This window comes from Lutjanus erythropterus, chromosome 15, assembly GCF_056507025.1.
Source record: "Lutjanus erythropterus isolate fLutEry1 chromosome 15, fLutEry1.hap2, whole genome shotgun sequence".
Taxonomy (NCBI): Eukaryota; Metazoa; Chordata; class Actinopteri; order Lutjaniformes; family Lutjanidae; genus Lutjanus; species Lutjanus erythropterus.
The window spans coordinates 21,196,472-21,223,768 of NC_139331.1; the positions used below are offsets into that span (position 1 = coordinate 21,196,472).

Below are 27,297 nucleotides of genomic sequence, written 5' to 3' on the forward strand. Positions count from 1 at the left end.
TTAGAGGGTGTAGCCTGTGTGAAATAAAATAAAGATTATGTGTTGTAACCCCAGTTTTATGATGACAGGTGGGAGCCTCTAACCTCATGGCTCCACTGCTACATAGATGATGAAGGTTAATGGATGCAAAGGTGACTTTATACAGTCCTATATCAAAGACTGATCCTGATTGCCTGGCAATGTGTCAGTGTCCTGCCTCACGGTTTAGCGCTGTAAAGCCTGTGGTCATACAGTCAATTAATCAGTTGATTATTTTCTCGATTAATCAATCAATAGTCATTTGTTTTACATTTACAACATAAATTACAAAAAAAGCTCTGCCCATTAGGCCCTGAAAAGTAAAGGTGGGATGACACGGCTCTGTTAAGGTGGACAAACTAAGTTAGATCACAGTAATTAACCACCTCAAAGCACTAACAAATTTAACCAGCTTAAAAAGCCGAACAAAAACGTTAGCTGCTGGCCTCTCAAATGACCAAAAAAGAAAAGACAACCCCCAAAAAAATTCAAGGCACTAACAGACTAAACTAAAAGAAAAATTTAAAAAAAATTAAAAATTATAATTTTGAGCTGAGATAATTTACATTACCTCTTTAGATAAACTTGAAACTTTTCTGAGTTTTAGAAACTCAAAACATATCTTCAAAATTTTGTCACACTGAGCTGTGATCCTTATTTGACATTATTGGGTGCATAAAAATGAAATGGTTCTGAATTGAAACTATTAAATTATTAACCAACTTTTAAAATACAATATTTGGGGGTTTCTAAAACTCAATGATTGAAGAAGAAGAAAAGTAAACAACAGAGATGATGATTAGTAGTTGGTATAACTTTTTCAAAACTTAAGAGTTTCAGTTCCACTCAAAATGCAATTATCTATTGCTATAAACTAAATACAAGTTATGTAAGTTAACTGATTCAATAACATGTTTGTTAATGCCCTTTTAGGGCTTAATTTAATGTTAGTATAGCTCAAAGTCATTGTTGATTCAGTTAACACAGAGCCAAGCTCACAGTAAATATCTACTTTAAGGAGATATTTTTATGATTTGTTATGCCTCATAAACAGACACTAACCCCATAATGCTCGTCTGCCTTTATGGTGCAATTTCCACTGCTGATTTATTAAATAAGAGTTCAACTGGGTGAAACACAATGCAGAAATTAGCAGAAAACCTCAGTAATATATAGAAATTAAGTTTAGTCAGGTAAATAAAATCATGTCTGAAAACCAACAATGACATGTCTATAATAACTTGTGCATTTGTTCTATATAATATGAAGGAACGTGTTACTAAATACAAAAGGCCAAATCTGTCCCTTTACCAGCCTCAGTTCAGCCCTTTTATTATTATCATATCATTTATCAGTATAAAACACACAATTCTTTGTGATTTTATTTATATAATCTGTCAACATTGTTGTTTATAGTTGTTTAAGTTGTTTATTTTCTATTTTGGTCATTTTATTAGTAGGGCTAATTAGCCCCATTCATTGTTTATACCTGTTGTTAAGGACAGACACGTATTATTTTAAAAGATTTTAAGGCTTTTAAAATAGGCAGTTTAAGCAGAGAGTCCAACTGAATAAAAAAAGAATATTAAATGCAACACTGTGTTTATCAAAACAGCAAGCTACTTCTCATCCAGGAGTACAAAGGTGCATTGTGTTTTCCTGTACTTTTGTACATAATGTCACTTTTTTTATTATGAAAATTAATGAAGTGCAGAAAAAAATTAAAAGATGCATTTTCAGATAAAGGAAATGTGAACATCTGGCCCCTTGGCACTTTTTTCAAATGTGGCCCTTGTCAAAAAGTTAATGAATATACTGTATATCCCTGCATTATAGGAAAAATGAAACTGTCTAAGAAAAATATGACTAAACAGTGACTAAAATCATGACTAAAACATTGACTTAAATTTAGTCCCACTGACTAAATTTTCACTAAAACAAAAGTCTAAAATCTGACTAACTACAATTTTTACTACAATTTTCAGTAAGTGACTAAATTTAACTAAAACTAAATTTAAATTTATTGTCAAACTCTGGATAAGCGTCTGTTGGTTGGAGAGGTAGGAGTTATTGTGTTGTGGATGGACCGCTGTATGCTTGTGTGTAGTTTTGTGTACTTTTAAGTGTGATTTGTTGTTGTGTTAAGTCTCTCTTACTTTCACAGATATGTCGAGTGTGGAAGGTTCCTGCCATCCAGGCCTGTTGGTGGTAACCAGGGCAACAACGATCACAGCTCTCCCCGCATGTGTTGTGTTCACATTCACAGCTAAACTTCTACACGCGCACACACACACACACACAGATTTGCACACAAAGAGAAGAACAACACACATTGAGCATGCAGGAGTTTCACAGATTTGCCAATTAAACACACATGAGAAACTGTGGTTAAATAAAATGGATCCTCTGCGAGATGGAAGCTGATTGCAATGAGCAGGCTAAACATGGTAACAATCTGAGTCATCGTCGAATCTGAATTCCAGTGTAGGCACTTCTCCACAATCTGTCAATTGCCTGCTGGAGGGAACACATCTAAATCTCAAAATGTTGAGCCTTGACTTGACACTAATTTAGATCAATCCTGCACACAGTTTGGAGGTTGCACTGCATTCTTAAACGCGTGCAAGTTTACTGGATTAAAGGAAAAACTGCAGGTTACCAACCAACTTTCTTTAATTTTGTGAAAAATTCACCACATTGAAATGCAAATGAAATTGACCTTTTTTGGTTGAGATTTGGTGGTATTTTACATGTGAAACCACACATACCAGTGATGGGTGGTATTGCCCACACCCTGACTGTATCACTGCAGCAAAGTGGGAACTTTAAAGGACTGGTTCGAAATGATCTCAAAGGTAGTGTCCGTGGGAGTTATCCGAGTTGTTCGTAAACGCATCGGGACATCAAATACAAGTGTTATGGGTTGGTGAAACGTCTAGAGCACAGTAAAACAATGAGGAAAAATAAGGAGATACAGGCAGAGGGCAACGTACTGATGTGGTCAGAATCAGCAGCAAATCAAATTTTAGCCTCTATTTACAAAAAGTCTATATCAGTTATATTTAGAGTACTTTCACCACTTTACTTTGCAGTCCGACAGCCTTTTCTAACGGAAAAACCACCATTATAAGCAAAATGTTGCTGTCTCAAAAACAACCATACTCTATTGTTGAAATCATAGATTAATTTTACCTTGCAGAACACGAGTTGCTGGTCTATTGCTGCCTTGATCTGTTAGCTTGTTTGTGATATTGTGTGGCTGCAGTGAATTCAAAAAGAGTTATATTTGGCATATATATATATATATGTATTCCAGTCAGAAAAGGCTGTCAGATGGCAAGCTAAAGCAGAGAAAATATTCTACATATAGCATACACATGAACAGATATTGATTTTTTTTTACATGGGCCTATTTTTAGATGACTAAAAAAAACATCCACAGCGCTACACTGCTTAGTTTTCGTGTTGGTAGTCCTGTCTTTTTCTCCATACTGGAGGGTGTGTTGAAAATCATCAACAGGCTAGGCTAACATACAACCCCACTTCAAATAATCCAAACTAGCCCTTTGAGAGATTACAAGCTAGTGTAAGGCAACCTTTTAAAACATCCAAATATAAAACAAAAAATAAGATGGTTTTAATTTGAAAACTGAAATGTGTTTCCACGCTGAGATAAAAAACTTAAACTAAAAGTTGTGGGTAAATGGTCTTTGTGTAACAAAACATTCACATGAATGTGAAAATGGAAGGGCTGCAAACAGGTAATTACCAATATGCATGACCTACTGAAAGCTTATCAAACAACAATGTATTCACAGGAGAGCAAACTGCAATAAAAGAACTTGGTTCACTTTTCAGATTGTCAGTCGTTGGGCAAATGGGTTCACGATTACCCTCCCAGGAGGGAAATAAATTCAGAACTAAACACAGTCAGAGCAGAGTGTAGCAGGAAATTTGCCAACTTCGAGGTTCAGTAATTCAATTTAGGACTTTCTGTAAATTGGTTGATGTGGAGAGGGTGCCAGATTAACTGAGAGGAGAGTAGTACAATAGCACAGCGAGAGCCAAGTTTGGATTTGTTGGCACGAGTGAATTTGCCCCTTTTATCTGAGACACAACGCTACTACAGCTCTGGCTTCAGGCTGCCTTTGTACTGAGCATGCATCTGAACAAATGTTCTGTAGACGATCATCAACAAATCATCTCGCAGGTCTCCACCTTTTCTGCCTCCTGAATGTCTGCCCAGGACTTTACTGCATGGATGGATGAACTTGTATCAAAGTAAAGGAGCTAAATGTCTTGCAGGAAAAGAGGAGTGCAGAAAAACTCACTCACTCAAAATTACAGATAAAATATACAGCACTGTGTTGCATTTAAGCCTGATAAATTATCCATACATGACTAATTATATACTACCTGAGAAGACACATACTCAAAAATACATTATTGTAAAGGGATAGTTCATATTATTTGATGCAAGGTTGTGTAAGATAAGTAATGATAGTGAATGTATTATATATAGTAGATGCCAGCTGGCCCACCCTCAGTCAGCAGAAGTAGAAAAGGGCACCAGCAAGGAAGCTCAGCAGTGAACTGCTGTGGACAGCAACAAAAGATATTTTAGCCACTTAAAGAAGGTCTACCTAAAACAAAACAAAACTTTCACTGATTTTCTTTGCTGTCAGACAGCATTTTCTGGCTGTAAACCACTATTATATACAAGTCAAAATATTACTCTCTCTAATCAGTTTGTATTTGGTGAAACCAAATGATGCTTTATAAACACTAAAATCACACAATAACACAAAAAAACTTACAGATCGAGGCAGCAGTAGCCCATCAAGGTAAAATGACTGATTTTGCTTATGGAGTCTGGTTCGGAAAGAACAATATTTGACTTATATACAGGCGGATTCCTGTCAGAAAAGGCTGCTTGACAGCAAAGTAATGTAGTGACAAAATATACCATACACTTCAACTGATATTTATTTTTTGAGTGGATATTCTTTTAGGTGTCTGAAATACATTTTGCTGCTGAGCGTGTCCACAACAGTATAGTGCTTAGCTTTCGTGCTGGTACTCCTCTCTGCTTCTGGCCTGCTGACTGGAATCTAACTGTACATAATAATACTGACTATAGAGCACTTTATACAACCACACTTCAGATAATCCAAACTATCCCTTTAAGTACCGAATGTATATGGAGTATGTCAGCCAATAAACACATGGTGAATTGTAATTAGTTTGGGTTTTTTTCAGTCAGTTTAAATACCTGTTTAAATTGGCCTTTAGAGGTGAGAAGAAGAGCAGACAGAAAAGAAGAAACTGGAGCTTTTTTCTCATCAGTGACATCACTTATTGTCAATGACATCATCACCAAGGGACCAGACACCAGTGTCACATCTGAGCTAGTCTTCATGGTTAAGCCTCAGGACATGTAAAGGACACAAGACCCTGTGTGTATGTGTGTGTGTGTGTGTGTGTGTGTGTGTGTGTGTGTGTGTGTGTGTGTGTGCGTGTGCGTGTGCGTGTGTGTGTGTGAGCTGAGCGAGTGAGAAAAAGATCAGGTGTCTGGTATCAAACACTACACTGTTTGAAGTGACATGGGAGACAACACTTCATTGTATCACCTGTGTCCCCTGCAGAAACACAAACGCACACACACGCACACACACACACACACACACAGAAAGTTTTATATAAGGCGCTGGATAAGAAGCTGGAGCCTGAGGCTGCTCTTTACTTCTATTCAACAGTTTGCTGGAGCTTCATTACCTTAGTGGTATTGTTAAGTGGACAGGAGTATTTTACCTTTGTAGCAGTGTTGAGTGGACAGGCTTTGGCGTGGCCGTAGCAGATACACATCCCCCCGACTGAGATGTCCTTAATGGAATAATAGTACTGAAACAAGAGAGTGAGAAAACACATTATGATGAGTATGACAGCATTCATGAGCACATTAACAGTTTAAGATGTCATATTAGAACAAGACTTTACTCTCTTATGTTGGTGATGATGACACTTGAAAAGGGACTAAACCAACCAAACAAATGATGTCATGATGGTGTGCCACACCTGGAGATATGTTAAACAGCAATGCTGGTAAAATTGTAAAATTGCTTTTATCCAAAGCGCTTTACAATTTGCTTCTCATTCACCCATTCACACACTCTAGCCCCAGTTTTCATATTTAGCTGTGAAAGCAGTCAATAGTGTAAAGCAGTGTTACTTCAGAATGAAAGATGAATACATTAAAGGAGACACTAGTCTGAGACTGTCAAAAGTTTTTAAGTGCTGATACTTTTTTGAGACCATGTTTATAAAATGATACATCAACTAATTATAGTATCAAAAGTACCAAAGCTATTAAAAAAAACAAAAAAACTAAGTACCTATTAAGATTTCAGTTAAACTTTTATTGTCTTGCCTTGAAACTTGGCTTGCAGCAAAGGCAGACAGCGCTCAGGTTAGAAACAAAAACATAAAAACTAAAAAAGCAAATCTTTTTTTATGTCCCGAGGCCTTTTTCTATTTATGCTACTTTTGTAATGAGGTTTAAAATTCTGGTATTGTGATAATCTTCTAATGTAGTCAACAATAAACTCTCTGAGTTGTATGTAAGGGCATTATTAAAACTAAAAGTATGTCTAAATAAACAATAAATTATGATAAATGAATAATAACAGTAATTAAAAAGAGTTTAAGTTCCAGTACGTCACTGCTAAAGCTGCTAATATGATTAAGTTGATATTGAACTTGGCATCTCAGTCACAAATATGAAATACAAGGACATAACTTCAATTTAGATTATTTCTTAAGTTTCATATTTAAAATTTCAAAAAGAAAAGCTGTTGTGCTTATGTGTTGAGCTCCATCTGTCTCGTCACGGCGGAAAAGAAAAGAAAAGAAAAGAAAAGAAAAGAAAAGAAAAGAAAAGAAAAGAAGTTCACATGTGCTGAGCCTCACCCGTCTCGTCACGATGGGGTCGATATCTTTGGGGTCACGGAGTGTCAGAGTCATGAGGTCAGCGTTCAGCGTTCTGATTCGCTGAAACACCAGCCTGATGTAACGGGCGGAGGTGAAGTTCAGCAGGGTCGGGGAGGGGTCGTCTGCACTGGGACGGCCATTGATCAAAGATGTGTGGATCTATAGAGGGACAGACAGGTGAATGCTGACATGTAACAGCAGAGTTAAACTCAGACATTGTGCTAAGACAAACACTAAAATGCTTTTAGTTTCTCACAGTGGCAGATGGTGGAGGGAGTGAGAAGCCTCTTCAGTGAAGCCAAAAACGAAAACAAATGTAAACAGATCGGAAGCAGGAGGAGTAGCAACAACCTTTTGTAGCAGGAAGCGTTTTTTTTTTCATGACACCTTTTGTTCTTAAATTTTAAAAAGACTAAGCAAAAAAAGTAAAGTCTTTGAAATAAATGCCACCAGTAAATTCCATCATGAATCAGGGTGTTATTTGTTATTGTCTGCTATTTGTATTATGGCACATTAACTAAGATAATAATATAACTGATTTTCAAAAATTGATTAAAGACATATGAATGTGAAAGTGGCTGATGAAAGAGAGAAACATGAGGTTCTGTGAGGCCAAGAGCAGTTTTTGCCATATAAAGTCCAAATAGAGCTGAACAAGTAATTCAAATATTACCAAAATCATAATATAGGCAAGTGCAATATTGCAAATTGCAATTTTGATAAAGGTCAAATGTGACAATGTATTGTAAATGAAGCATGGTGTAAGAGAGATGCCTTGACCTGCAAGTCATGTATCCTCCAGATGTAAGGGAACAGGCTTGTTTGGTACAGACCACAACAAAAATCCCACAATCATCATCATTTTTATATATTTTTCAGTACAAAATGAAATGTAAAATTTTGAATTTTGCACTCCTATCACATCATTCAGCGCAGATTCCAAATGCTGATTAACTGTCCTACATGACTACCAGCAGACACAGTATTGCCACCACACCATAAAAAGAGCAGACGGTGACTGACACTGCAAGAACTTGCAAAAAAAAATGTGTTTCTTGGAAAAAAAATATGAATGAAGCAGAGAAAAAGTTTAACAAAAACCATTTCCAGCTGTAGCAAAAAGAATCAATAGATAAAACCTGCAGCCTCACGACAAGCTACCACTTCCAACTGCAAACCAGTGAGCTGCCTTCTACCTTTACAGCCACCCCTAACTGGAACAAACCATCTGCTCAGGTTAACACAGGGTGAGTTAGACTAATGCATGGATTCAAAGAACACACAATAAGAAAAAAAACATTGATTTAAGATTCCTCTGTTACTGCACACACACACATTTTATCTATGAGCACGCACACACACTAACAGGACTAACTTTAACAGAATGTCATTCACTGCAGAAGAGTTTTGCCCCCTCTTCTTCAGCGTGACAGTTCTCTGTCAAACACTGATTAGAGGACCTAACCAGGCACACCTGTTTTCACTCTCACTGATTGAGCAGCTGATCTGCAGAAACAGACACAGTAGGGCTGACCCCCTTTTAACACATCATAACAAAATAAAAACTGCACAAGTTGAGCTTGAGTTCAGGTGTTTTTCTGACTGACAAATAACAAATTAATCAAAAATGAGACTGAAATTATAATTTAAAGAACAAAGTTGTTCATTTTGGGAAATAAGGGCAAGGACACATGGTGAAAGTCAGACAAAGTGAGCAAATGATCTGTAGTACAAATTTCAGAATAAATTTTATTTGTTTAATTTATTTTTACTTAATTTACTTGATAAAACTATGAGGAACTATTTTGTTTATCTATTTCTTATTGTTTATTGTATTTATTTTGTTGTAGGATAATTCTGAAAAGTAATATTCAATTAAACATATGTTTAAATGCATTTCAGTGCAAAATTAAAGTTTTACTAGTTTTTACTGCAAATGTTTATCACTTCCAAATATCAGCTTGCTTGATTACTAATAATCATATCAGCCGAACCTTAAAACGAAGTCCATATGCAAAGTTTCTGTACCTCACGATTTACGAGTATTACCAACATTACATGTCGTGTGCCATATGTGTAACAAGGTGAAGAGTTAAGTTGTGGAGGTCAGGTGGCTGCTGGATGTGTTGTACATCTAAAAGGATTTTATACAGGAGACCACAGTTGACACCCTACCACTGACCTATAGTTAACGTCTGCCATTTTTTTCGAACTGTAACCAGGGGGCGATTTCAGGGGAATGAGGGAAGATGCCATCCTCCATGTTGGCAAAATGCATCCCCCTTGTTAACACCCCCGTTAAATCGATTATCAAAATAGCTGGCAATTTATTTGATGATTTGTTCATAATCGATTAATCTTTGCAGGTCTGATCCTGTCTACCAAAGAAATTCATGCTCTACCTTTAAATCAGTGTAGAAGAAGAATAAGCATGGATTCACATTCTGCATCACCAATAATCAACAAGCAGCCTTATAACAAGGAGTGTGAGGTTCTGTCTGCCTGCCTGTCTGTCCATCTGTCTGTCTCACTAATGTGGCCAAAAGCAACATTTGGCATCTGCAGAAAAGTCTTACAGAGTGGGCTGACCGTGACTGTGTGTGTGTGTGTGTGTGTGTGTGTGTGTGTGTCAAGGGGGAACACTTGATGGGTGCAAGCTGCACACTTGGAAGTGGCAGAGGAGACGGTTGTGTGTGTGTGTTTGTGTGTGTGTGTGTGTGTGTGTGCGTGTGTGTGTGTGTGTGTGTGTGTGCGCGCGAGCGAGCGAGCGAGCGAGCGTGTGTGCGCGTGTGTGATGAGCGGTGGGGGTGACATTGCGAATGTGTGTGCGATGCTGTGACACATCGCCTACGACTCATTATGGTTTCACTGTGATCAGACGGCTAGGGAGCTGTCAACCCCACACACACACACACACACACACACACACACACACACACACACACACACACACACACACACACACACACGCACGCACGCACACACACGCACATACACACACACACAGAGTACATATACACATTCAGACACCTCCGTCGTTACTTGCAGCTCTTGACATCTCCCAGCTCGCACCCCCTCTAGCGCTCCCCCGCAGGACACAGACACACACAGACACAAGAAGACACACACTGAACACACATGCATGCAGGCATGTGCTCACACACACACCGGCACCCATGTGCACACATTCAGACAGGCATCTACAATTAGAGTCTCTGTGTGGGAGATGTAGATGTGTGATTAGTTTGTTTGCACTGCGTGTGTGTGTGTGTGTGCGTGTGTTTGTTTGTGTGTCCTCTTTCTCTTCATTAATGTCAGTTATAGCCGGCTTGCCCCTCTGTTCTTACTGGGTGCAATCACACACACAGCTGATCAAAGCAACATAACAGTAAACAGTGGTGTGTGCGCATGTGAGTGTCAGTGTGTGTTTTCAATAAATCAGAATCCAATCAGCGATTAAAATTATACAAGAAATATACCTCTGCTCTGATCTACTTATTAATCTGAAAACCAACATGCAGAATTTCATTAGTTTGCCTGCACAGAATACTAGACTGATGCTTTAACAAGAGTTTATATAAAGATTTTACTTTCCCTTCTGTTTTATATGAATTTTGTGTTCACTTCATACAGTTTGACCTCGTAGCACGAGTTCAGCTTTTTCTTGATTCATTCTCACATTTTCTGCTTATTATTCATGTCCGCTACTGTAGCAACACTCTCCTCGTTCCAAACTCTGTTATTCCTTTCCAGTCACTCAGTATATGTTGGTTCACGAGATCACTCTCTTTCCCCGACCACCTGATGTGCTTCATAGCCACAGAGTTCCAGCCTTTACCCCGCCTGCCTGCTTATGTTCTCTGCCTGCTTTGGATTTGTTCCAGCCTGCTCCCTTTTTTTGGATTTGTTTGCCTTATCTGGCTGCTTACCTGTTGCTGACCCTGTTTCTGAATAAAGACCAAATTAAACTGCCTTTCACCTCACTTGCTCTGCCAAGAATTAGATATTTGTACCTTTACAACGTATTGAAGAAAATTTCAGACAAGCCCGAGGCGTATCACAAAGGTAAAATGCATGCCAAGTGCACAATACTTCACAGGCATTGTTTGTAGCAACACAAGTCAACCAAACACAGTTTCTCTCATTTGCTTTGGCTCCTTTCTAGGATGAGAATTATGTTTCTCAAAACCATTAAAATCTCTGCACAATTAGTTTGTTGCTCACAACTGCTGTGAATTTCTCATTCGTTCAAGCAAAAGAGAAACGACAATTGTCTACAGTTTGCACGATTACCACTTGCGCACGGCTTGCTGGTCAAAACTCATGAGTTGATTCAGACTGAAATTATCAAAAGTTCTCAACATTTATTCATTTTGAGGCATCACATGCAAAATGACCCATTCAATTATCAAAATCTATCTGACATACATGTATATTCTATAAATATCTATGAATTAGGGCCGTGACAATAACCACAATACCACAGTACCACGGTTATGTGATGCCTACCATGGGGTTGAGTTCATTACCGTCATCGCTGTTAATTTTATTTTGAAGGGTCTGTCTGGGCTATTGCCAGAGTGAGATACCTGACAGACGTTTTTAGAGAACCGGGGTTAACTTCTTGAAGTTAGCCAAACAAGGAACACGTGTGGGATTATCATTATGGGTTCATTTTTATCACATCTCCAAAAAAAGATGCTGCAGTTCAGGACGGGATTACAAAGCTTCTGACAGGGATAGAATTACACTGGAGCTGACATTTTAAAGGTATATCGTTAGCATTAGCATGTTTAACTTTAGCCTTTCCTGCTCAGCTTACTTCAGGCTAACCCCACCATTTTTTAGCAGTTGGGTCATAACAGATGAGACTCTTATTGGTCTTGAGAAGCTGACACACCGAAACTTGTACTACTATACATTTACTGCAACATTGACAACTTACTGCAAAGTTTAAAGTTCTGCTCCGCTATGAGCATCACCGTTATGTCATGTTGCTTTGTCAGCACAACAAAAAATCCATACCATCACAGCCCTATTATGAATTAATTATTAAATTAATCAGTAACTATTCTAATAATCAGTTTAAGTAATTAAAAAAAAAATCACCCCCTGATGACAGTCAACTGAAAACAATTTGGTTGCGGACAAAACAAGACATCAACATTTCAACATTTGTCACCATTTTCTGACATTTTATGGAACAAACAACCAATCGATCAATCAAGAAAGTAATCAACAGATTAATCAACAGTGAAAATAGTTGTCAGTTGCAGTTCTATCTATGTCACTGTTTATAATATGCATCTCTGTTCTGCAGTATGGTATTAATATTAACTTTTCCAAGTAAGGTTATAGTCTGAATCTAAAAAGCTCAGTGTGACACAGAGTAGCTGTTTTTTTTTCCAATCTTTAGGCAACATGCTGAGGCCTTGGAGCCATCGAGAGACCTACACTAACTTTTGACAGATAACTGTCTCTCCTCCAGACAGTAGATGCAGCTGTCTTCCCCTTTCAGATAAACAAGGGAACAACCTGATAGTGTTACTATGGTGGCTGAGGTTGGAGAGGCGTTGTCGTGTCTCTCTGAACAGAGAAGACGTAACTGTAATCTGGTTTGGATAACACCGACCCTGAGCTGTGGAGCCAGGGTTGTTGAACTGTGGTCTCAGACCTTGTGTATTCATAATTCCTGTGTTTGCATTTACAGACCAATACGCTAATTCAGTGTTTTGGGCATAGATTCACCATGACCTTGTCTGCGAATGTTTAAAGACTATCTTGGAGGACTGAAACTCCAGAACTGAAGGACACATCAATACCAGCTGTGTACTGGTTATTCTTTCATTCTCCTTGATCAAGTATGGTTAAACCGGTTTCAGCATAAGACATATTGGACTCCTGTGTACTTCCTTCTTCTGATGTACGGGCAGAGGACAAATCCACGACAGTAGCATTCAGCTAAACAAAACTGACATTGTATAGTACAGTAAACAGTCAGTGTCGACAGAAAAGAAGAAAACAGAGATTTGTGTGTGAAAAACATTTGCAGGGTTGAGTGTCATGGTGAAAAACATCCAAACATTTGACCACCATCACTCAAATAACCTTTCATTTGGGGGCCATTTGCCAATTTACTGCACAATAACCATACTTGCCAACCTTGAGACCTCAAAAATAGCAGAGCGGGAAATGTGACTTTAAAAAAAATTGAGAGACTTTGCTTACTGCATTCTGGTGATTTCTGAAGAATGAAAATGACAAACTAATAAACAGACTGCAACAGCATTTTATGCCCCTTCAGCATGAACTTGCATTTATCTCCTTTTCTGTTAGAAATTTCCTTAACAAACGGGAATTCTTCAGGATGTCGGAAAATTAGCTTGAGTATTCCTTTCTCTTAGCAAATTTATCAAAAATATGTGAGAATTGTGACCGCAGGAGGAAACTGGGAGAGGGCAGGAGTCTCCCGAGAGGACTGAAGATGTGACAGGAGAGACAGAGAAGGTGGGGGAATGACAAGCAGCAAAATGCCACAGGCAGAAGTCAAACCTGCTGCAGAGAAGCCACAGCCTCAGCACATGGGGTGCTGCGCTACCAGGCCATCAGACATGCAACAGAGCTGTGAAGTTCCACGAAACAGTTGTGACAACTGCATTTTGAGTTTAGAGAATGTTAAGACTGTTTCAAAAATGAGTAACCTAACCTTATATAACCCTGCACACTCCTGTGACCCAAGCAAACCCAAGTCCTGCATCTACCAAGCTCAACCCAACCCAACAAAAGTCTACCTAACCAATGCAATTTAAATCTAACTCAACCCACTCCATCCGAGCCTGAATCAACCCAACCCACTTGCTGGATCCAAACCCAACTCAACTTCAGATCACAGTGGCAGAGCAGCAGCCTCTACAAGTGTTACCTCTCCGTTCTCCAGAGGTTGGATCTTTGAATAAAAAGATGTGCAGATGACTTCATCATCTCTGGTGTAGGATGGCGGTCCCGTTCGTGGGTTGATGTTGAATCTCGTCAGGCACTCTGTGTCTGTGATGGCGTAGTACTGCCAGGGTTCGAAGGTCTCACCATCTATCGAACGCTGTAAGATCCAGTTACCTGTGGAAAAAATTATCGGTGAAGCAAATAATCATCTTCAAGCATGTGGTGTAGAGAGGGGAAAAGATCAATAAAAAATAATGATGGACATCCAAGACTGTGGTTAGGTAACCCTACTTAAAATACATGGAAAATTGACAGAACAGTCAATTCCACATATTTCTTTAGAGCTTAGCTATGTTGTTCTTTCACTAGTTATACACTGTTCCAGGCATGAGTTTATACTTTTGAGGATCCTCTTACCTAATTAGGTTGTTATTTTTTACAATACCTTTAGTTTGACTCTTGTTTATGCATCGTGTGTTTCTCTGATTTGTAATCACTGTAATTTAATTTGATATTTCACACATTTTTTTTTACAGTTTAATAACTGCTTCAGGTAAAAACATCAAAGGCCAACTGCTGTCAAAGCACAGTAACACTTAACGACAAGTTGTCAGGATTGTTGATGTTTTGGATGCGTCAGAAACACCTTCACATCAGGAACGTTGAAGACTAAAGTAATACTGCAGTTTATTAAATGGAATCTTGATCTTTCAAATGACTCGTGGATTCTCTGTGGGAGGATTATGTGCTCAAAAGGCTGTAATGACTGTATTTAACCGTTCATAAGACAAAGAGTGAAAATAAGTCTGTAGCTGCTGCCACGTTAATCACACAGTCATTGTTTCATTTTATAATCAAAGCAGTAATGTTAACGCCTGACACAGTGTGTGGCTGCCGAAATACAAATTATGAAGCAGAGTGTTTACCTGGGCGAGGTGAGTTGGCTGCCTTGACGATGACATAGGCGATCTGGAAAACCTGGAAAACACAGATAGAGGATAGAATGATTGAAAAACACTTATATCTATAGTATACAGGTACCTGTGGAGACAAACTTCCATCGAGATAACAAGTTTATATCTACTATCACAGCAGACCTAATCCCCTTTTACACAGAACAAACGGGGACACGGGAGAGAAACTAAACTTCAAGCCAAAGGGATTCAGTAAGAAGCTACAAAATTCATGAGAGCTGAACATATAGACATATCTACAAAACCTCTTTCTCTCTTCTCTCCTGCACAGACATGAGTTTAGTCTCAGCTATCCTGTGATGCATTACAAAAAAAAAAAACTAGGAAAAAAAAAAGAGCCAAACTTGTCTACTGGCAACAGGATTGTTATCAAACTTTGAAATGTGGTAGAGGAACACTTCATATCAATATGATCAATTTTTGATAACTTTCAATTTAACAGATACACTGAGGCTTCAGAAGTATAACACTCATTTAAACTCACTTCACTGACTTACTTTAAACATATTTCATATTATTGTGTATTACAGCTGTGCCTGAAATCCCTCCCTTGTTTACTCATTCACTATTCTCACTCTGTTGTTACCTCTACAGAAAAAAGTTACATGAGATTTCTGACATCTTCATCATTTTAGGTCATCACTGACAGGCACTTGAAGGAAATCTCGAGAGCCAGTTCTTGTGACTGAAGAAGTTTCAGGAGACCTTGAAGTCTCATGCAGAAGCATTCACTGACGCTCGAGTGAGGAGAACAGAGCGGCGACCAAATGAATCACTGTGCAACTGCCACCCAACTTTGAAAATATCATGATAAGATATTCTTGGTACTGGAAACAGCGTTTTTTCACATAGGACACATAGCACATAGGAATACACCGGTCAGCATCAAATACCTGATTCTGTACCAGTCAAATTAGAAGAAAGAAGAAAAGGAAAACTGCATTTGGTGCATCTCTCAGAGCTCCTACATTTCTGTGTCAGCTTGTTTGGTTTAATGTAGAATAAACTATGCCTCTATGCCTTTGCGTTCCCCAGGAGCACCCCAGCCGGCCCAGAGACAGAGAGGAGGCAGAGATGATTGAAATATGCTTTGAGAATTTGTAACTGACCCCAAACGTGACTTGGTCACATTACCTTCAGCCTAAAGGAGGAACATTTCTTCACAAGGTGTAATGTCACACAACTGTTTCATCCATAAAATGCAGCCCAGTGCATTGTGAGATTGGGATTGCAGAAAGTAGCCAAAATGCCACAGGCGCTACTTTCTTTTTGTTCCACTGTAGGAATTTTTGAGTGCTGTGTATAGGGCATACAATTCACACACGCAAAGGGCAGTGGTTCTCAAACTTTTTTTTCATGCTCTTCTGCAAAAAAACACACCCAACCCCACAATATTTATCTGTCATTAAGAATGATAGGGGAAGCAACTAATAAAAAGGGATCCAAGTTGAATTTTAGTAAAATAAAGGTCAGCAAGACAGCATGATCAAACACTTATTTTATCTATCCATATTTATTTCTCCATATTCATTCAAATTAACTTACCTCACACCTTTCAGATGTATGACTGTAATAAACACCTTTGGCATCTGATTAAAATAATGCAGAAAATGCAGGATTATTTCAGGAGAATTTGAGAATACATATTACATGATAAAGCACCTTATCAAGCCTGAAGAAAACTTCAGGGCGGACAGCGGCATTGTCTAAAAAACGTATCGAATGAACTGCTCTGTGGGTGTTAGTATCACTTTAGGGTATACCCAATCTTACAGCCCATGTGTTCACACGTATAAAAGCTTTTTGGTTGTTTCATCTTTGACTTATTGTGCGTTTCGTCTCTATTTTGGCAAATGAAGAGTGTAGGGTGGTGGAGAGAGTCTGTAACCATAAATGTACAAAAGCATAGAAAAAGAGCAATTATAGTTAATGGGTAGTGAAAAGGTGAGTGTGGGGGGGCGTAGAGGATAAAAGGAAAAAGAAAAGGAAAAGAAAAAAAAGGAAAGTAATGGAAATGATTTAAGGGAATACAATATGCTGAATTATTTACATATCAACATATCTGTGTTAACATGATATCAATATTTTTTTTTACAACTTTCAGCCTCATTAGCTGTCAGCAAACAGCTATTTGCAATGTAAAGATATAGAGGAGTTAATGGCTTCCTGAACAGAGAGTATCGTCACACTCCCTGTGTTTCTGTTGTTTTTCAGTCTTGTTATTCAGTGCATGTTTGTGCACATTAGTCCAGGCGTCTGTTTTCAACATGGCAGCTTGGTGGGTAACTTTATCATATTACAGCTAAACAGTCACTAAAATGTGTTTCTGAAAACATTTTTTTGGTGAGAAATATGTGACGCAGTAACAGAATATTGCTCAATTTCTGATCAACACTGCTTAGTTTGACAGCTTAATCCGAGTTTCAGGAGTCTCCTTTGGAAATGTTGGTGTCAAGAAGGGAACCCCAGATTTGTTACATTCAAAAGATTTGTTTGTTTCATGTGACATTGTATAAACTAATTATGTTTTATAATGTGACACAGGTAGTAACATAACCTTGATCTATATCACTTCCTAGAGTGACAGTTTGATTGAGTTTTGTGAGCAGTGTGTGTTCAGATGACACTCCCCCCTCCCCAACTTTATTGAGTAAACAAAGTGTGAATTTCTCTTGGTCTGAGATGCTGCTGCTCTACTGGAACCTTAAGGTTAAATGTCATATAAATATCCTTTAAATATCACAGCCATCATCAACACTGGTATATAACGACGCCCCTAACGTGTATGTCAGTAAAGGGCAGATTAAAAATTGGGAAACTCAAAAGAACCATTTAAACCCAATAAAAAACTAAAACGAGTGGTGAGGCTGGGGGCTGCATACAGTGTGTTTATCTAATTTTTATCTGGATTTCAGTTATTGATTATTTTTTTTCATCTTGACCTTTTTAATATTCAAAATAGGAACTGAAATTACCAGATTGTTTTCAGACTGAATTTTTCAGACTGACTTTTGATCTTTTCTCAGACTGAATTTCCTCCAGTTTGATCACCAACTAGAGAGACAGACAGACAGACAGACAGACAGACAGACAGACAGACACTGGATGTAGGTCAAATGCTGACTCCCTGTCTCTCTTCAGCACCCCGTCTTTCACCCCGTCCTCTCTCTCTGAGTAGATCTCTCTTTCTTCTCATGATGTGGGAAGCAGTGTCACATTGCAGCAATTAGAATAGGGAGAATGCTACCATGTGTGTGTGTGTGCATGTCTGTGTGTGTGTGAGAAACGGTATTTCAGGGTAACCTTATAGCAGTCATTCAAACCCACTACAAAGAGTCAATGTTACCTGTATTCAAACCGAGACCAGGGTGGTGTATCTGTGTGTGTGTGTGTGTGTGTGTGTGTGAATGTGCGTATGTGTGTTGTCTGTGTGTAACAGAGCTCTCAGTGGTAGCTTGTAATATGGTGACAGCTTTGGGACAGCTCGGCAGCTCCAGCAGCTAAACATAGATGAACACAGCTAACTAATGCAGTGTGTGTGTGTGTGTGTGTGTGTGTGTGTGTGTGTGTGTGTGTGTGTGTGTGTGTGTGTGTGTGTGTGTGTGTGTGTGTGTGTGTGTGTGTGTGTGTGTGTAGGGCTACAGTGTGTCATATTCTATGTTTTGATCAGATGGGGATCAGACGAGGGATTTTTTGCCTCTAAAGCTCAACACAGCATCAACAAATAAACACACCATTAACTGTCCTGCAAGAAATCACACGGCTGGTAAATAAATGTTTATCTACCATGTGTGACATTTAATGTCAGGGAGGTAAGTTTATGGTGGGTTTACGTCATGAACAGATCATATTATCAGCCTTCAGTATAAAATTTAATTGGCTTCTCTTCTCAACCAGACGTTTATTTATTTATTATTTTGTACTGCAGCCCAGTGTGGCAATTTTGAGCTTAAACTAAAAGCTCAAACTATCAGGATGTCTGCAAGTTTCATCAGGTTACATTTGAGACCTTGTTAATGCAAGTTAGAATGAAGCAAACAACTTGTTGTCTCAATGGTCTCAAAAAAGACACAACCTTACTAGATAAATGAATAAAACAAACTAGATCTCTAAAACTGAATTTGCCTAATAATACAGTATTATTACTGTAGAGCAGAGCCCTCAAACTGCCCAATTAAACAAGTCTAGATAAGAAAATATTTACAGAGACGCAGTCAACATGGGTTAACCTTCACTGAGAACTGGAGGTGAGATTTTAACTGTCAGCTGAACATGAATCGGAAACAAATCAATGTAGCACTAGCGTATCGATACATCTGATTAGGATGCGCATAGGTTTCATTTTTGGCATCAGGGAGCTGCCGCTGTAACTTTGCTCCGTTTTCTCTCTCCTCTTGCCTCTGCCTTTCATAACACGCAAGTATAGAATAAGTTTGGGTTTCATAAGAAAGATAAGAAACACTGCTGCGAATCACTTATGCAAAACGTGTCGGACAGCAGAGTACAGAGACATGAGTCTGACCCGCAGGGACGTCATGTCACTGAGAGAGCAGGTAACATGGAGAGTAAAATATCATCTTACTTCAAAAATACTAATGAAGCTCAGTGTAAGTTCAATCAGGAAGACTTTCTTTTTATGCTGCCTTCACTCACAACTTTCCTTTACTCCGTCTCACTCCGTCTCATGTGCATATTGTTTTCACCACGATGGGGTCTAACCGCCAAAGACTTTTCACGTTTCATATCTGATGCACGTGTCAATAAACTATATCCTTTTACTCTTAGTCTCTCCTGATTGAAATATTTTGAACGGTTTTAAAGTTTGTTCACAGTTTCTCATTTAGGCTACAGTATCTCATTTACACGAGACTCATAATAAGATGTTATACGACTGCAATGTTTCCTTCTCTCTGTCTCTCCTGTTACTATATTTAGTAAAACTATCAGGATGTCTTTTTTCAATTAACAGCACTCTACAAATGCAGCATTAATTGAATCAAAATATAAAGATTCACACATTGCATTGTCTTGTATTGCATCATATTGTATCGTGACAGAGCTGAATCGTAGGCCATTTAAAAATTTCTAAGATATATCGTATTGTTGAGCATGTATCGACAGTCAGTGAGATACACACCCCTACTAGATAATCATATGATACCGACCAAGGTCCTGGACCAGATTGTTGGGAGGGTGAATCTGAGGTAAACTGGCTCAAAACTCCTGTTGTGTGAGCCCAGCTTTAGAGGACAGATTGCATTTGATGTCCAGCTGAAAGAGCACTGCTCTTCCTTTTTTGGAGTCAAAAGTTATATGATTTTTTCATGTATTATTAATACTTTTTGCTATTGAAAGGAACCTTAAAAATCATTTTGGAGATATAAAGGTTCTTTTAAGCCTGCAGTGGGTGTGTAGCTGCATGTCTTTGGCTGACAGCTGACGTGACATTGCCACAAAGACACAATGTCAAGAAACCCAATCTAATAACTATAGTTTAGAGGTCAAAGAGAGACAGTGTTCAGCTGAAAATTATAGCTGAAACGCCTCCTGTGTAGACACACCATTAGGCATTATCAGCTTATGACAGAATGGTGGTATTACTACTTTATGACAATAGAGTATATGATGAAATATTTTCTTGGCTATATGCACAGAAGTTCTGCTGTTTAGACGCTAACATGCCAACTGGTTAATACACACAGGGCACCCTCATGAAACCCAAATGTTAATTTTCTCTTTTAGAAACACAAAGCAAATCTAAAAAGTTTAGTTGGACTTAAGTAAAGTTGAAGAGTAAAACAATCAATGACTCATTTCTCCCCAGATAACATGATGCACTCTCTTTTCTGCACTTTATTTTACACTGATGAATAATTCTGTGATTCTAAAATAAACAGACTGAACTAAGTGAATTTGATTTTTTTTTTATTCTGCACATTACTTCGGATAGATCTGTTGACACTGCAGAGGAGTGGAGGCAAATTATTCACTCAGTCTATAAAGGCAACAAACTGGCATACATCTCCAGATATGACAAGTGTCTCCTATTTTTACAGCTCACAAGTGATCTTAACACTCGAAACAATACAAAATAATGTTCCCTTCCACATAGTTCTCAAGTATTTTATTGCAGCAATCTTACACATTCGACAGTAAATAGTTGTAATATGCCAGGGAAGGGCTTTTGGCAGATATTTGCTCACAACCGCCAAGTGAGCACTTAAAATGTTTATTTTAATGCTCAATCAATCCATTTAAGCCTTGCGTCCAGTATGGTCAGGCTGCCTACAATTAAATGGACTGTGAAGAATCCATTTTGTCTCAGCGTGATTTGGACACTCAGTGACAGTGGTTTTACTGAACAGCTGGTGTTTACAGGCCATTCACATGGAAACGTGTTAAAATCTCTCTGGCCTGATAAACTGGCATCAAACTCCAATTCCAGCTCGTACTCCAGCTAATTATAGCAGGATTTGCTCACAAAAGACTGATCAACAAAGTGGAGTAAGAACAGAATAAGACACAAAGAATTAAAATGAACATAAAATAGCATAAAACTGAATAGTATTTTTGTTTTGGGATTCATTCAGACGTAAACACACACAGAGACGTGCAGACACACAGGTGGATAAACCGTCAGAGCAACAGACGTGGTATGCAGACTTGTTAAAATTTACTGTCACTTCAAAACAAAAAAAAAAAAACTGTTAACATCTCACTGGACTAATAAAGGAGCTTTTGGCCCAGTTCGAAATCGAGTGAATCATCTGTGTCCCTGATTGCCCAACTTAGTGCAGACAAACAAGCTGAAGTTACTCACTGGAGCCACAGAGATCTCATCGCAACATCGTTCTGCTTTTCCACTAAAAACAATTTGGGGAGATGTTTTGAATGCTGCAGTAGTTTGAATGGCAGTCTCCTGACAGCCCTGCAGCAAATATATAAGAATAGATTTCAAAATTTAACTAAATTGCAGGATAAATAATATGAAACAGACAATATTTTGTGTTTTCTACATTGGCTTAAACAGTGGAAAGGCTACAGTGCAGTGCAGCATGTACAGACAACGGCCTCTGGATAAAACTGAGGAATGGTCTGGTGTGTAATCCATTCTCTTTAAGTCTGCCTCTCTGTCTGAGCTGCCAAAAAACTCACTTGCACACACAAATAAAACACACAAATACACGAACACGCACTCGCTCGCAGACTTGGTCGTAATTTGGCCTTAAGCTTTTTAAATGGGCTTTAGTCTGCACAAAACACCAGATGCTGCAATCTCTCCCACATTCTTGCTTTGGCCCGAGCTTCTGTCAAACACAGATGAACAAAGTTTCACTGGGTACAGCAGATGTTTCATTTACCTTCTCTCTGTTATGAATACAGAGATTATTCTGGTGTTGAACGCTCTGACCACACATCGTTCTTGTATTGCTAATTATCATATAAAGTAAAAAGTTAAGAAAAGGAAGCTTCTACTTAGCCAATAGGTAGGTCGTGTTAAGTTACTGGGCCCGACTGGGGTATAAAGATTTATATATGGATATATCAGACAATATTCTTCAAACAGAACATAACATACAGAATGTAGAATATAAACACAACACACATTTTTGTAGCAATTCCTTAAATATGGTTATCAAAGAATTGTGACAAACATACGTAATAAGGGCAGGATATTTTACAGTTTAACAATAAACTATTGGGCAACACTTTATTTGAAGTGGTGTGCATAAGCCTGTCATTACACTGTCACAACCATGTCATGACACCTGTCATAAGCATGACAGTCTTTATGAATGTTTATTCCTGTGTCATTAAGTGGCGTAACTACACCAATTATGCCATTTTTAATGCAAAGTTGACATTGTTTGAGACGTCTTTGTCATGACAGCTTGACATTATTAACAACTTGACATTAAACTGGCTGCCATGAGACCATTATAATCGCGCCATGATTATTATCTTGAACTCAAGTGAAGCCGTTTGGACTTATCACAAAGATGTAATTAAATGTTATAAGTCCAGTCCATCAGCAAAGTGTCTTCTCAGTCAGGTCTGTTACAGACTTGCAGGGCACACACTATATACTTTAGTATATTTTAGTCTTTAGTATTTAGCCTAGGCGTAATTTATTTGAGTGTACATAAGACAGAGAGAGAGAGTGACTGTGTAAATGCTCTGTCCTCAGATATATTGGATGCAGATTGTTCACTTTTTTGTTACAGTTAAAGAGCCGTTTTCATAAATAAAGAACCTTTAAAAAATGGTAAAGACTCCTGTGCTTGCCTGATAACTTATCCTAACTTTATACAATTTAACGAGGGGAAAATAGGCCTCCTGCGATTTTGTTTGTTTGTTTGTTTGTTTTGTCACCTGTCCTAAAGGGGAGCTTTATAACAAAAATGTTGGGCTGCAACTTGGTTCAGGCCGAAATATGCCAATGAGGGTCTGGTTCGGGTCAGTCTCAGAGAGGATTTTGTTAGGCTTGAGCCTTGTCAGGTTCTAGTGACTGCTGTCATCTGTAGCTGGCGTTAGCTAGTTAGCTTGGTAGGCCATGGAGCTAGCCTCCTAATTGGATGACTCAGCCCCAGGGTGCCAGAAGCCAAACCCAGAGAGAAAAAAAACAACTTGGTACTGTATTCTCTGTCAAACTGACCACCGTCTGTCACGGAGGCTGTGTTCAGTTCTGGTCGGCCAGACTAAGATGGATACACCGTTTTCTTTAAAGAACAATATATTATAAGGCCATTACTTTGGTAGGTAAAGGTTCACTCAGACTCAAGCACCTGCCTTATTAAGGCATTTTTGACCAGAACATTGACAGTACACTGTGGTACACTGGACTGTGACGATATTGAAGAGTTATAGTCAGAGAGTTGGATAACTGAATAAACTTAAACAGATAGCGCAGCACAGTCACTGGTTTGTTTCACTGGTATTTGTGTGAGCGTGTCTTACATCTGTGTGATTGAAAGTGGCATTTTAATGATGTTTGCACCATTCTAACTGATTGGCGTTTAATAGATAAAAGATTGAATAGATAGTGACAGAGTACTTATGTCAGTCAAACAAACGGCAAGGCCGATTGCAACGTATGTCTGGATCATAACAAAAGCACGAAAGCATATTCCTACGTTTGAGAGTCTGAAGTTATGTAGGATGGGATTCCCTCCTGTTCTTCAACAGGATCTGAAGCTGTGAGTCAAGATTAAGACAAGAGCAGAATAACACAAGAATATAAAATGCCACAGTCAACTTAGCAGTGCTGAAGGCAGAAGAAAAGAAAATTTCCCTGCAGGACCACATATTTAAGTATAATGGAAATCTTTCAAATCATATAACAGAACACAGCTGGCTAACAGGACATATGGACTCCATTTTCCCCATGTGGCTTTTCTAGCTTGTATGTATGAAAAACTCAATGCAGCAATTTTGCAGTGACACATATGTATTTATGCTTGTCTTTGTGTGTATTTATGAGAATGTGTGTTGAGGTACTCAAGAGTAAGTGCATAATGAAAGTACTTTGACTGACAGTTGCTTTCAGAACCCTGATCACTCTGCCAGGTCCTCCTCTCGCCCCTCCATAGAGCCCGCTGACCACGTCAAACAAATTGCCCATCAATCAAACTGGCCACCGCATTTGCATAATAACTGCAATTTCAGTGAATCCTGTTCGAAGTTGACAAAAGATCATTGCTATGGTGAGGCAAGTTTAAAACAGTCCTAATACATTTACTAATAATTTCTTGATCTATATGCATACTAATGCCTAAGCCTACAGCAAAACTTCACACTTTGTAGACGCATGGCTGGAAAACTTTTAGTTTGATATGAAATGACTGGCGGTTTAACAGCTTCATAATAAGAAAAAAAAAAAGAATTACTGCCTTGCAATTGTATGCCTCAGTCAACCAGTCAAGTTGTCATTTACATCCATGTCTCTCTACACTCATATATGATTTAAAGACTTCAAAAGACTTCAAAGTTGTGAAGTGTATTTTTTGATGAAATGGTACAATGGTACAATATTAATATGTATGACTGTGACATGTATGAATGAATAAGTGCCGATGAGACTATTTTTACAGAGGACCACAGACGACAAATAAAAAGCTGAACATTATGATGTCACAGTGAGGTTGACCTTTGACCTTTTGGATTTAAAACATCATCACCTCTTCTTTTTATCCTATTAGATATTTGTGTAAAATGTTGCCTTAATTAGCAAATGAATTATTGAGTTATGGCCAAAAACATGTTTTGTTTTGTTTTTTTACCAAATTTGAAGAAAGGTGTTCTTGAGGGATTATGTTCTCAAGAATGGGATGCCCATGAGGTAACACCTTTGACCTTTGACATTTGATCACCAAAAACCAATCAATTCATCTTTGCGTCCAAGTGTACATTTGTGCCAAAGTTTCTGTTCTTCAGATATTGTGTTCATGAGAATGGGACAGTTGCAGTCACAGCGACCTTGAACTTGAACCTTTGATCTCCTAAATCTAATCAGTTCATCTTTGAGTCCAAGTGTCACTTTGTTTCAACTTTGAATAAATTCCATCTTGAAATATTGCGTTCATAATAATGGGATGTATGGATGAATGAGGAATGCCGTGGCCAGAGACATGAAAATGACTGGTACAGAGGAACTTATATGCTCCCATGAAGTCAGAAATGGCTCTTCAACGGTTCTCTGCAGAGGACTTTTACTTTGATTGTTGAGTCAGATGCATCTGCATGCAAGATTAGAACATAAACAGACATCAACTGTATCTCACACACACACACACACAGTAACAAACATGGACCTTTAGCTCCCACTCTTTCTCATTATTTAGTCTTTCTATCCACAGAGGCTGAACAATAACAAGAAAGGAAATGAGGGTGGTGATGTCACAGGCTACAACCACACACACACACACACACACACACACACACACACACACACACACACACACACACACGAACGAACCCACTGTCATTTTCTGAGTGAGATGACTGAGGTCACAAGGGAAATTCAGCGCACTGGAGGGTAAATAGCTTTCCGTTGGACTGATCGAGACTCACACATATATATACACACACAAACCACCCAGTGAAGAATACACATGTTCTCACACACACACACACAGACATAAAGGGTAGTGAGTTTACAGTCGATCACTGCAAATCAGGCATGAGGGTGATCTACAGTTATCCTGATTAATACTACAGTACTGCTCAATGACCTCCTACTGAGCTGAGTTGGTTCTAACAATCATCCTCTGTGTTCACAGTCTCGTATTGGACATATTTATTTTAAGCAGGTTAAACATACATTTATTATACTGAATGGAGGAAAGAATTTTGGTATGGCTTATGGAAGTGAAAGAATTACTCCTTTAATATAAAATTAAGGGCACGAAAATGGCATCAGAGAATAAGAAGAACAGCTTGGGATCTGCTACAAGAAATAGGAAAAAGAACAAGTGCTGTTAATGCTGCGTCACTGAATGCTTGCACTGTCACTGAAATAAAGAAGAAACAAGTTTGTTACGAAAAAAAAAAAGTCTCCTGACAGGAAGAGAGTCTCAAGGGAACGTCTGCATCAAAGCAACTTAACATAAACCTGCATGTGAAGATACGGCCAATATGTCTGACAGTATAGGGAATTCAGATTAGTTAATTTAAGTTAGTTAAAGAGTATAATGTCGACATAAATGAAGAGTAATTTCTATTTGATTTTCAAACTACAAATTATTTCAAAGTAATAGACAATCCATTAATGAATGGTATACTAAATTAGGCTATTATAGCAAACTGATAATCCTTTTTAATGGGAGAAACAGCAAATATGAAAATGGACAGCTTTTTCACTGAAATAAATACACATAATCCACCGCTGTGGACACGTCAAACACAGCCATTATATGAAAATGATGGCCCAGTAGGTGGTCATTTCCTACACTGGTATTAAAAAGCTTTTAAAGATGTTACTCATGACAAACGGAGCAAGAAGGTAATTTTTTTTCACACGCTCACCCTCTGCTTTTTCCTTATCCAGCTGTCAGTGATTATTTCATTCATTTTCTGCGCATCTCAATTTAAGGTTGACCGAGGACAAGAGCAAGAACAGTGTTTGAGCACGTGTCAGTCCGCTGCTCCACACACTCATACTAAGGTCAGAAGCGAGTGATTGAGAGAGTGTGTATGTGGGTGTGTAACCAAGTGCACGAATTCAGTGGCCATACCACTCGTGACAGGTGTGAAAATGTGTGTGTTTTGGCATGTGTGCAAGTGTATATATATGTTCTGCAGCCACACCACAGTGATGAAAGGTGTGACTGATGGCCTGAGGTCATTAACATGTCAAGATGGCTGCACCTCTACTTCCTGT

The 27,297-nt window shown here is 38.5% G+C and overlaps 1 protein-coding gene across 1 annotated transcript in view; it reads right to left on the reverse strand.

Annotated features, from left to right (window-relative positions):
• Positions 1-27,297, reverse strand: part of lama2 (laminin, alpha 2) — a 256,482-nt gene that overhangs the window by 174,034 nt on the left and 55,151 nt on the right. The window contains exons 4-8 of the mRNA XM_084737401.1: positions 14,871-14,922; positions 13,928-14,118; positions 6,985-7,164; positions 5,830-5,919; positions 2,175-2,292 (exon numbers count right to left, since the gene is read on the reverse strand). Coding sequence (XP_084593527.1) covers positions 2,175-2,292; positions 5,830-5,919; positions 6,985-7,164; positions 13,928-14,118; positions 14,871-14,922 — 631 coding nt within the window. The remainder of the gene's footprint in view (positions 1-2,174; positions 2,293-5,829; positions 5,920-6,984; positions 7,165-13,927; positions 14,119-14,870; positions 14,923-27,297) is intronic.